The sequence below is a fragment of the Aotus nancymaae genome, unplaced genomic scaffold (assembly GCF_030222135.1).
Source record: "Aotus nancymaae isolate 86718 unplaced genomic scaffold, 86718_ANA_hifiasm-v0.15.2.pri h1tg000062l, whole genome shotgun sequence".
NCBI classification, from domain to species: Eukaryota; Metazoa; Chordata; class Mammalia; order Primates; family Aotidae; genus Aotus; species Aotus nancymaae.
Genome location: NW_026988476.1, coordinates 7906305 through 7918763, shown reverse-complemented (window position 1 = coordinate 7918763; position 12459 = coordinate 7906305). Strand labels below are relative to the sequence as shown.

The window sequence follows — 12459 nt, the reverse complement described above, 5'->3', positions numbered from 1 at the left end:
AGCTACTCAGGAGGCTGAGGCAGGAGAATTGCCTGAACCCAGGAGGCGGAGGTTGCGGTGAGCCGAGATCGCGCCATTGCACTCTAGCCTGGGTAACGAGCGAAACTCCGTCTCAAAAAAAAAAAAAAAAAAAAAAAAGAATAGCACATATAAAATGCTTTTCTATGAAGCTATATCCAATATTAAAGGTATAAATCTTTAATATTCTAGCTTTTTAATAAAATAAACTAATTATATAAATAAATGACCCGATAAGATGATTGAGTTTATTTGAATAAGGAAACATACAAAGGATCAACTTTATTAATGAAAAAAGTAAGCAAAATATTTTACTCAATAAAGTATCTAAAACACATTAATAAATTTCTAATTTATTTATAAAGTTTTAAATTCTCATATATTAATAATTAATAACTTTGCTTTAACTGCTTATACCTTGCTTATAACCAATAACTTTGCTTATAACTGGTTTTAGCTCTAATAATTGCTCTAGGACATACAGAGAGCCTTGAAGTTTAGATTACCATTTTATAAAACTAAGCTGATAGGTTTTAGCATCAGGACAAATTTAAAATAGTACAAAGAGACTCATATTATGTTTTATTAGAAATGAACTGTCACAATATTTCTAATTATTGAAGGCTGAGGCAAAGCATGCTGCCACTATCATACTATAGAACGGTGGTAAAAATGTGATGCTGTTTACATATGCAGTTCACATTATTGTACTTTATTGAAAGAAATGTGTACAATCTTTTGATTGTTAGCGATGTAGGTATATGAAAGAAATGGCACCGTAACAACAGAAATTGCAAGAGTTAAAATCTTTACTTCGAATTTTTTTTTTTCTTACAGAGAGGTTTAGAGACTCATAGTTGCATGGAGGATGGTTGTAAGATATTAGTTCTAAGTCCTAGACAGTACTTGGCAAATTCTAAGCTTACTGAGTCTGTCTCCTCATCAGTAGAATGAATGTAATAATAATTATAACGACAGTAATACTAAAATTATCATTGCCATCATTATTATATGGGTTATATATAAAATTTGTTATTATTATATGGTTGTTGATAGGATCAAATGAAAAAGAAAAACAGATGTAAAAGGACTTTGTAAATCATCAAGTGCTACAAATGTTTCCTGTGAATTACTTATTTTTACAAGAAGAAGTGAATTCTCCTGTTACTAAGGAATTAGACTTGATGATGTGTAAAGCAAACTCAAAGCAACATTTCTCAGCAGTGTGGAATACTTCTAAAGTTGCATTATTGTTGAATATATAGAGAACCTATCTTCAGTAAGCAAGGCTATTCCTCCATACAGAAAAAATATATAAAGACCATATGACATACTGTTGATGGACATTTTTAAGTGTATGAAATTAATTAAGATAATATTTGGCTGTAATACTTTGCATTTGAAATTTTGTAGACAACTCATTGAAATTTTGTGAATAACTCATTTTCAAGAGGATATTTTTGGGAGATTACCTATACTGAACAATAGTGGATGTTAGAATTATTTTGTGAATTTAACTTTATAATATCATAGTCTACAAAAGTTTCGCATATTAATTATCAGACTTGGTTATTCTAATTTGATCATTTAAGTGTAGAAAGATTTGTTTGGAAATTGTGAAATGTCTTTATACTATATTTTGTGTCTTCTAAAGCCTCAGACAAAATAACTCAAGAAAAGTTCGTCTGTTTTCAGGATTAAACTAAAAATTCAAGTTTACTTGTAATTTATTTTAAGAGGGATCAAGAATGGACCATTTTGTGACAAAAATGGTTTTTCTTTACTTACCTGAACCTCCCAGATGACTTTGAAGATGCTGTTTCTTCACATAGGGAGCTGTTACAACTTTCAAATACAGCCCAGAGATAAGACTCCCTATATGATCAAATCATTACCTATTTCTGTATTATAGAGTCCCTGGTCTATAAAAGGATATAATTCTCTTTAGGACTATAGAGAAAAATAAATTAGTTTATTTTAAACCCCCATTGTTCCTAATTTTCTAATTCTCATAGTTAAAAAATTACTTTAATGGATACAGATTTAATAAGGAAGAAATAGAGTTTGTTAGCATTATGATTCTTTTGTTACCTATGACAAAGTAGCTTACATTTTTCCTGTGAAGTAAAAAAAATTCAAATGTATAATCTACTATGATATATGAAAGAATGGTGCAATAATTGTCCTGGATGTACTTATCCTGTAAATAGGCAATGGTAGCTAATTTAGCTCAATCTTAAAGATAAATTAAAAATGTATAGACTTAGAAAAAATTTTCCTTGCCTACAAAATTTTCACCAATTAAATCTCTACTTGTCTATTTCATCCTGTTCCAGGCATAGTAATTTCCTCTTGGTCTTTCATCTGTTTTAATCTAAAAAAATAAAAGTATTTTGCCTATAACCAATTACATAAAAATCTCAGTTCTATTCATAACTTCATATGAATAGAAGTGACTGCTATGTTGTAACTATTTTATTTCTTAAATAAAAAGCAGGTAACCTTAACCAAATGGCAAGTTTACTTTTTTCTAAGTTCTTATATTTCTACATTATAATTTTTTTTGTATATTTTTTATGGATTCCCCTCATCCACAACAAAAATAAAATGGTAATTTAAAAAAAGATAAACAGTAAGAATACTTAACAGGTTTGATGGTCTTTTTTCTTTTAAGATGGAGGCATGCTAATTTTCAAGCAAAAATGACAGAGACTTGGCAATTATTATAGCTTAAGTAGAGTTTAGATAATTATTCAGACCCAACATTAAAAAATACTGACAATGTGAATTTATGAGCATACATTAACAATTTCCCCTTTTTATTGTAAACAGTTTGCATTATTTGTAGTAAAACAAAAAATCATGCCTTAATGAATGTAATGTTAATGTATCCATCTCTTATTAAAACAAATTATATATCTAATTCATGGGATCTATATTTCATATTTTTTAATACTAACAAAGATTATATACATGCAATGAAGGAAGACTACACACTCATGTTTAAGCCTCTCTCATCAGTTAAGAAATATACCCTATATTGAAAAATGCATGTATTTCAAGTTTTGACCTAACACAGTGGATTAAAGCTTAGACAATATTTACTTTGCTGCACTTTGAAAGGGCCATATGTAAAGATATGATCCTAACCAACTTTAATATGTTTCTATAATGATCTCTCTGTAAAAAGATTTATATTAAAGATATTGAGATATAAAATAGTTACAAAATAAGCTGTAACCTTATAGCTACCTATTGGTAAAAGTCTGGAGTTAATATATTTGGATAAATAACTCAAGTCAGCAGCAAAGTGGTTAAACATTTGTGATTTGATTTTATCTCAGCTTGGAATGTGGTTGGAGTGTCCCACTTCTAACAACTGTTTGCTAAGTTAAGGCTTTAGTGTTTACACAGTGTTGAATGAAGCAGCCTGGTCACCAGATGTGATCGCTTCCCCAGACTGTCGTTTTTTTCAGTCAGATCACTGTCCTCATGGTCCCGGTTCCAACCTTCTTCCTCAGCACATCCACCAGCCTTTCCAACCTAAGTTGGGGTTGGGGTGGGGGTGGGAAGGGGGAAAAAAGTGCAGTTATTGTTAAAAATATCTTGGCTGATAAAGGACAGTATTTGCCTGTGACCAAGCAGTCCTCACAGTCATGTTAAGAAACAAAGCATTACTGTGAGAGACACTGGTACAGACTGCCAAGTATTTGAGGTTAAAAAAAACCAGCAATGACACAAACTTTAACCCAGATTCTTGAATTATGTCGGCATCAGAAGCCACACAAAGTTTGTATGATACTAATTTCGATACATTTACCTATTTGCATTAAGGTTGTGAATGAATAATTTACTATGCAATGACAGGATTGTATATTAAATGTAGAATAAACTTATTTTTAACTAAGAAAAGCACATATTTCAAAACAGAAATACCAGCAGTCTTTCACCTGTTACTTAGTTAGATAAGTGATTCATTGGTTGGTATACTGTATAACTTCTATGTACTAAATTCCTTTCTTTTTCACAGAATTGGCTGATAAAAATAAAGCTAGAAATTATGTGGCTAGGTGGGAAAAATTTCAAGTTACAGTAGCTTGGAAATAATTTAAGCATACACAATGATGTGATACTAATAAAACCAGACTTTTTGTTCTAATTAAAAAACAAGTTTCTATCTCTGAGTATCATAAATACACTAGAAATTACGTACACAGACTTTTTAGTCAAATAAAATGATTTTTTTAGTTAATTAAAAACGTCAATTAAATTGAAAAGAGAGTCAAAAGTTCAGAAGTCCATTCTGCAGTGTTCTTAGACTACTCTATGAGCAGGAGGTCATATTCATGTGGATCAGTGAGAGTTTTGCTTGACAAAGGATGATAGAATCAGTCCATTAATTGGTTTTCTTCTTTTATTTTCTTTACTGGAAGCATAAAACCTCAACCAAAAATCTTGCTTCATGTTATACACACAGAAATCTTCCTTATAAGTAAATATCATGCCTAGCAGTTTTCATATACACAATCTTCCTCTCTCAAAGACTGGTAAGCGGCACAGTCTAGCCTGCTTCACAGTTTGCCTCATTTATATGGATCCATGCATGAGGGTCCTTTGCAAATAAACACACCACAGAGCTAGACCCTAAAGGAATGAGGGCATTCTTAGTGTCATACATTCTGGTTTACATGACTTGGAAGTTTCAGTAAGGAATGGACAAAATCAACTGCATATAATGCTGAAAACTAGCTGAAGTTTATTGGATAATTTTGCATCTATCAAGAATTCTGTTGACAAAAAACAGGAAAATGAAACAAAATAATTCAGTGCACCAGAAACCTTTGCTTTAAGAAACACAGTAATGATCTTAGAGTAAAAAGGAAAATCTTGCCTGAGTTTATTACTGCAAACTTTTCTAAAATGCAAACTATACGTAAATGGTATGTATCCACGAAAACAGTCTAGTGGTGCAAGTACCTGAACAAGAAAGTCATTAGAAAATTCACTGTATTCTTAGATTAATCTATAATACTTGAACCTTCCCTAGTGTTTAAAAACTAGTGCCACCTTACACACTGAATATTATGACTCACAGGACTACATGAATCCTTTAAGGCAAAGTTTAATTAACTTGAATTGTGGAAGAGGGTAAAGAAAAATGTTAGTATGAATTATAGAACTACACTATGAAATTTTAAGTTTATTGTTAAAATCTAATAGTAACTTGAAATACCATTAAATAGTTTCCAGTAGAAATCATTTTAAGACATTAGTAGCATTTCTTTGCATATATTGTTAAAAGCCAGAAAATATCACTTGCAAGTTGACTAAATGTATCCTTTCTTCATAATATAATTTATATTACTAAATAATAAGAAAAACCTTCTTCATAACATAAATGCAAGCTCTATTTTGTCTAGTTATTATTATTGTTACTACAAATCCAGAATCAATGGGATCCCAAATTACTGAGATGAATCTGTGTTGTGCTTCTTCTGGCTTTTCCTTTACAGACAGGCTCACCTTACTTTTGTTTCCTTTTTCTACATTAAGACATCTTTCCATTTAGAACTCATATCTTGTTAAGGTAAAAGATTAGGAGGAAATACTTAAATATCATATTTTGCAATGTCTTCATTATATTTCAACGATTACCAGATCAACTACATTCTCAATTTATCCAGGTTGAATGATTTATGAAAATTTGATCTCAGAAATGAGAAAAATGTCAATTACTTAGTTTTGTGAAAGCTTACTGACTCCTGTAATACAATGAAGCACCTATTCCTTCCTGTAAGGAATGGAATACACCTGCCAAACATGGGCTGTGCCAACAGGAAGGTAGACATGTATGTCTGTTGAAGCACCTTGCAGGATTTGTCTGCAGGCTATTCTTACTGTCCAAATCAATAATGTCCTGAAAACATTATGTAGCATACTAAAATACGCTCCAGCTGCTTTAAATATTACTCAGTGATATCTTCCCAACAGCTTCATGAAACAGGAAAAGGGTTACAGCTAGGATTAGAATTTCTCCATTTTAAATATGAAGAAACTGAAGCACAGACAAGTAAATCCTTACATAAGGCTGTGAGGTAAAACAGTGATAAACCTGGTCCTGGTTTCCTTGTTTTTAGTTCAGAGCTATTTCCATTAGGGGTTGAGTTACTATAGATCTACAAATTTCACATTACAGGTTAATGGACTATTTGTCTTAGCAGTATAATTAAAAATTTTTCCTCAAGTTATTCAGTTTAACTGGGGACATATTTGCTGGTGTGTTTCATCTGGCATTTTAGTAGCATCACGTTATAAGAAATTAAGTTACAACCACAGAACATACATTCTTCTCATCTGTACAGAAAAACATATTCTAATATCAACCATATGTTTGGTCATAAAGTAAGTCCTCATAAATTAAAAAAATGAAATCATACCAAGCACACTCTCAATACAGTGTATAAAAATACAAATGAATATCCAGAAGATTTCTCAAACTGCACAAATACATGGAAATTAAACACCTTCCTCCTAAATAACTCCTGGGTAAACGTCAAAATTGAGGCAGAATCAAAACATTCTTTCAAAGTAATGAAAATAGGTACACAAATTACTAAAATCTCTGGGATGCAGCTAAAACAGTGTTAAAAGGAAAATTTATAGTGCTAAACGCCTTTATCAAGTAGTTGTAGGATCTCAAATTAACAATCTAACTGCATCTAAAGAAACTAGAAATAAAAGAATAAGCCAATTCAAAGCTAGCAAAAGAGAACAAATAACTAAAATTAGAGAAGAACTAAATGAGATTGAGATGCAAAAACCCATACAAAAGATTGATGAAACCAAGCTGGTTTTTCAGAAAAATAAACAAGACTGATAGACTGCTAGCTAGATTAACGAAAGAGAGAAGATCTAAATAAGTACAATCAGAAATGACAAAGATGACGTTACAACTGATCCCACAGAAATATAAGAAATCATCAGAGAATACTATGAACAACTCTATGCACACAAATTAGACAATCTATAGGAATAGAAAAATCAGATAAATCAGTGATAAAAGATCTACTAACAACAATAACAACAAAAAAAGCACTGGACTGGATGGATGCACAGCTCAATTCTATGAGACATACAAAGAAGAACTGGTATCAATCCTACTGGAAACTATTCCAAACAATTGAGGAGGAGTAGCTCCTCCCTAACCTATTCTATGAAGCTAGCATTAGCCTTATATGAAAGTCTGGTAGAGACACATGAAAAAAGAAAACAGCAGGCGAATGTTCCTGATGAAGATGTAAAAAATTATTTACAGAATATTAGCAATCTGAATCCAGTAGCACATCAAAAGGTCAATACACTATGACCAAATAAGCTTTGTTCTTGGGATGCAAGGCTAGTTCAACATAGGCAAATCAATAAATGTGATTTGTCACATAAACAGAATTAAAGGCAAACACCATGTGATCATCTCAGTAATGCCATAAAAGCTTACAATCAAATCCAACATACCTTCACAATAAAAACCCTCAACAGACTGGGCATTGAAAGAACTATAACTCAAAATAATAATACCCATCTATGACAAACACACTGCCAACATCATACTGAATGGGCATAAGCTGGAACTATTCCTGTTGAGAACTGGAAAAAGACAAGGATTCCCTCTTTCACCACTCCTTTTCAATACAGTATTGGAATTCCTAGTGGGAGCAATCAGGCAAGATAAAGAAATAAAAGGCATCCAAATAGGGAAAGAAGATTTCAACCTGTCTTCACTGACGATATGATGCTATACCTAGAAAACCCTAATGACTCTGAGAAAAGGACCCTATAACTGATAAACAACTTACTTAAAGTATCAGCATACAAAATCAATGTACAACAATCAGTAGAATTATATATTATTATATTAATAACATCCAGGCTGAGAGTCGAATCAAGAACACAATCTCTTTTACATTAGTCACACAAAAAAATGGACACAAAAAGATGGAAAAACATTCCATGCTCATGATTAGGAAGAATCAATATTGTGAAAATGGCCATACTGCCCAAAGTAATTTATACATTCAATGTTATCCCCATCAAACTACCACTGACCTTCTTCACAGAACTGGAAAAAACCACCTTAAACTTCATATGAAACCAAAAAGAGCCCACATAGCCAAGACAATCCTAAGCAAAACAAACAAACAAACAAAAAACCATAGCTGGAAGCATCATTCTATCTGACTTCAAACTATACTACAAGGCTACAGTAATCAAAACAGCATGGTACTGGTACCAAAACAGAGATATACACCAATGGAACAGAACAGAGGCCTCAGAAGTAATGCCACACATCTATAACCATCTGATATTTAACAAACCTGACAAACACAAGCAATGGGGAAAGGGTTCCCTGTTTAATAAATGATGTTGGAAAAACTGCCTAGCCATATGCAGAAAGCTGAAACTGGACCCCTTCCTTATACCTTATACAAAAATTAGCTCTAGATGGATTAAAGATGTAAACATAAGAACTAATGCTATAAAAACTCTGGAAAAAAACCTAGGCAATACCATTCAGGACATAGGCATAGGCAAGGACTTCATGACTAAAACACCAAAAGCAGTGGCAACAAAAGCCAAAATAGACAAATGGGATCTAATTAAACTCCAGAGCTTCTGCACAGCAAAATAAACAATCATTAGAGTGAACCAGCAACCAACAGAATGGAAAAAATTTTTGCAATCTACCCATCTGACAAAGGCCTAATATCTAGAATCTACAAAGAACTTAAACAAATTGACAAGAAGAATACAAACAACCTTATCAAAAAGTGGGTAAAGGATATGAACAGACACTTTTCAAAAGAAGACATTTATGCAGCCAACAACTGCATATATGAAAAAATACTCACATCATTGATCATTCGAGAAATGCAAATCAAAACCACACTGAGATACCATCTCATGCCACTTAGAATGGCAATCATTAAAAAATCTGGAAAGAATAGATGCTGGAGAGGTTGTGGAGAAAAAGGAATGCTTCTACACTGTTGGTGGGAGTGTAAATTAATTAAACCATTGTGGAAGACAGTGTGGCAACTCCTCAAGGATCTCGAAATAAAAATACCATTTGACCCAGCAATCCCATTACTGGGTATATACCCAAAGGATTATAAATCTTTCTATTATAAAGACACATGCACATATATATTCATTTTGGCACTGTTTACAATAGCAAAGACTTGGAACCAACCCAAATGCCCATCCATAATAGACTGGATAAGAAAATATGGCACATATACACCATGGAATACTATGCAGTCATAAAAAAAGATGAGTTCATGTCCTTTGCAGGGACATGGATGAAGCTGGAAACCATCATTCTCAGCAAACTGACACAAGAACAGAAAACCAAACACCACAGGTTCTACTCATAAGTGGGTGTTGAACAATCAGAACACATGGACACAGGGAAGGGAACATCACACACCAAGGCATGCTGGGGGATGGGGGATATAGGGGAGGGAAAGCAGAGAGTAGGGGGATTGGGGAGGGATAACATTAGGAGAAATACCTAATGTAGATGACGGAGGGATGGATGCAGCAAACCACCATGGTATGTGTATACCTATGTAACCATCCTGCACGTTCTGCACATGTACCCCAGAACTTAAAGTATAATTTAAAAAATGAAATACCTAGGAATACATGTAACCAGGGAAGTGAAACATCTTTACAAGAACTACAAAATGCTGCTGAAAGAAATCAGAGATACTGCTAGGTGTGGTGGTTTAAGCCTATAATCCCAGCAGGCTGGGAGGCCAAGATGGGAGGATCCCTTGGGCCCAGGAGTTTGAGACCAGCCTGAGAAACATGGTGAAACCTTGTCTCTACAAAAAAAAATACAAGAAATTCATTGGGCATAGTGGTTCATGTCTGTAGTCCCAGCTACTTGGGAGGCTGAGCCAGGAGGATCACTTGAGCCTAGGAGGTCAAGGCTGTAGTGAGCCATGATTATAACACTGCACTCCACGCTAGGCAACACAGTGAGACACTGTCTCCAAAATAAATAAATAAATAAATAAATAAATAAATAAATAAATAAATAAATAAATATAAATAAAAAGGCTGGATGCAGTGGTTCATGCCTGTAATCCCAGCACTTTGGGAGTGAGAGGCTGAGGTGGGTGGATCACTTGAGGTCAGGAGTTCATGACCAGCCTGGCTAACATGGTGAAACCCCATCTCTACTAAAACTACAAAAATTAGGCAGGCAAGGTGGTGCAAGCCTGTAAACCCAGCTACTTAGGAGGTTGAGGCAGGAGACTTGCTTGAACCCAGGAGGCAAAGGTTGCAGTGAGCCAAGATGGAGCCACTGCACTCCAGCCTGGGTAACAGAGCAAGACTCTGTTGAAAAGAAAAGAAAAGAGAAAGAAAAAGAAGGAAGGAAGGGAGGGAGGAAGGAAGGAAGGAAAAAAGAAAGAGACTACACAAATAAATAGAAAAAAATCTCATGTTCAAGAATTGGAAGAATCCATATTGTTAAAATTGCCATACTGGCCAAAGTGATTTACAAATTTGCTATTCCTAGCAAACTACCAACATCATTCTTCATGGAATTAGAAAAAAAACAACTATTTTAAAATTCATATGGAACCAAAAAAGAGCCCAATAGCCAAAGTAATCATAAACAAAAAGAAAAAAGCCAGACACATCATACTACCTGACTTCAAACTATACTATAAGGCTGCAATAAAAAACAGCATGGTACTGGTACAAAAATAGACACACAGGCAAATAGAACAGAATAGAAAACTCACAAAAGCTGCACACCTACACCCATCTTTTTTTGTTGGCCTCAACAAGGCTGACAAAAACAAGCAATGGGGAAAGGGCTCTCTATTCAATCAACAGTGCTAGGATAATTGGCTAGCCATATGCAGAAGAATGAACCTAGATCCTTATCTTTCAATCTGCACAAAGATTAAATCAAAGAGTGATTAAAGACTTAAATGTAAGACCTCAAACCATAAAAATCCTAAAAGAAAACCTACAAAATATCATTCTGGACACAAGCTCTGGCAAATAATTTTTGGCCAAATCCCCAAAAGCAATTGCAACAAAGTAAAAAAAGATAAGCAGGACCTAATTAAACTAAAGAGCTTCTGCACAGCAAAAGAAATTTTCAACAGAGTAGACAGATAACCTACAGAATTAAAGAAAATATTCACAAACAATGCATCTGTCAAAAGTCTAACAGCCAGAATCTATGAGGAACTTAAACAAAGCAACAAGCAAAAAACAAATAACCTCATTACAAAATGGGCAAAAGACATGAACAGGCACTTCTCAAAAGAAGGCATACAAGTGGCCAACAAAAATTTTAAAACAGTTCATCATCACTAATCATCAGAGAACTGCAAATCAAAGCCACCTTGAGAACCATCTCACACCAGTGAGAATTGCTATTATTAAAAAGTTGAAAAACAACAGATGCTGGCAAGTCTGTGGAGAAAAGGGAACACTTATACATTGTTGATAGGAATGTAAATTAGTTTAGTCCCTTTGAAAAGCTGTTTGGAGATTTCTCAAAGAACTTAAAATAGAACTATCATTCAATCTAGCAATCCCATTACCAGAATTTATTTTCAAAGGAAAATAAATCATTCTGCCAAAAAGACACATGTTCTCATCTGTGAATTGCTGTGCTATTCACAATAGCAAAGATATGAATTCAACCTAGGTTCCCATCAGTAGTGGATTAGATAAAGAAAATGTGGTACATATATATTATGGAATGCTACACTGCTAAAAAAGAATAAAATCACGTCCTTTGCTAAACACTGTGCATTCACGGACATAAACAGTAGACACTGCAAACTATAGAGAGGGAAAGGGAAAGATGGGGCCATGGGTGGAAAAACTACCTACTAGGTACTATGCTTACTACCTAGATGATAGGATTTGTACCCCAAACCTCAGCATTATGCAATATATCCAAGTAACAAATCTCCACAGGTACCCCTTATATCTAAAAGTTGAAATTAAAAAGGAAGAAATTAAAATCATGCCACTGTACACAGTTAGGAAATAGTTAAAATCTATTATTTGCTATAATACAATTTCTAAATAAACTTCAAAAATATGTACAGTTATTTTTAGATCGAAATCCTATTTTTTCAATTAACATTATTTTTATATGTTCTATGTAATTACATCTCATGCACGTACTATAATGGGATACATAGTTTTCCATCAAGTTGGTTAATAAGTTATTTACCAATTTGCTTAATTGGCTTATTTCACTTAGTTCCAGTTTTCTTTCTTTATTTTATTTTATTTCTATTTTTTTTTAAGAGATAGGGTGTCACTATGTTGCCTAGATAGGCCTCAAACCACTGGGCTCAAGTGATCCTCCTGTATCAGGCTTTAGAGTAGCTGGAACTA

The 12459-nt window shown here is 33.5% G+C and overlaps 1 protein-coding gene across 2 annotated transcripts in view; it reads right to left on the bottom strand.

Moving 5' to 3' along the window:
- Positions 1 to 252: 252 nt before the first annotated feature.
- The window catches only part of MIPOL1 (mirror-image polydactyly 1), a 365075-nt gene continuing 352868 nt past the window's right edge, over positions 253 to 12459 (bottom strand). For both annotated transcript variants that reach the window (XM_012469139.3, XM_012469173.3), the window contains one exon: positions 253 to 3561. In XM_012469139.3, coding sequence (XP_012324562.1) covers positions 3495 to 3561 — 67 coding nt within the window. In that variant the 3' untranslated portion in view covers positions 253 to 3494. The remainder of the gene's footprint in view (positions 3562 to 12459) is intronic.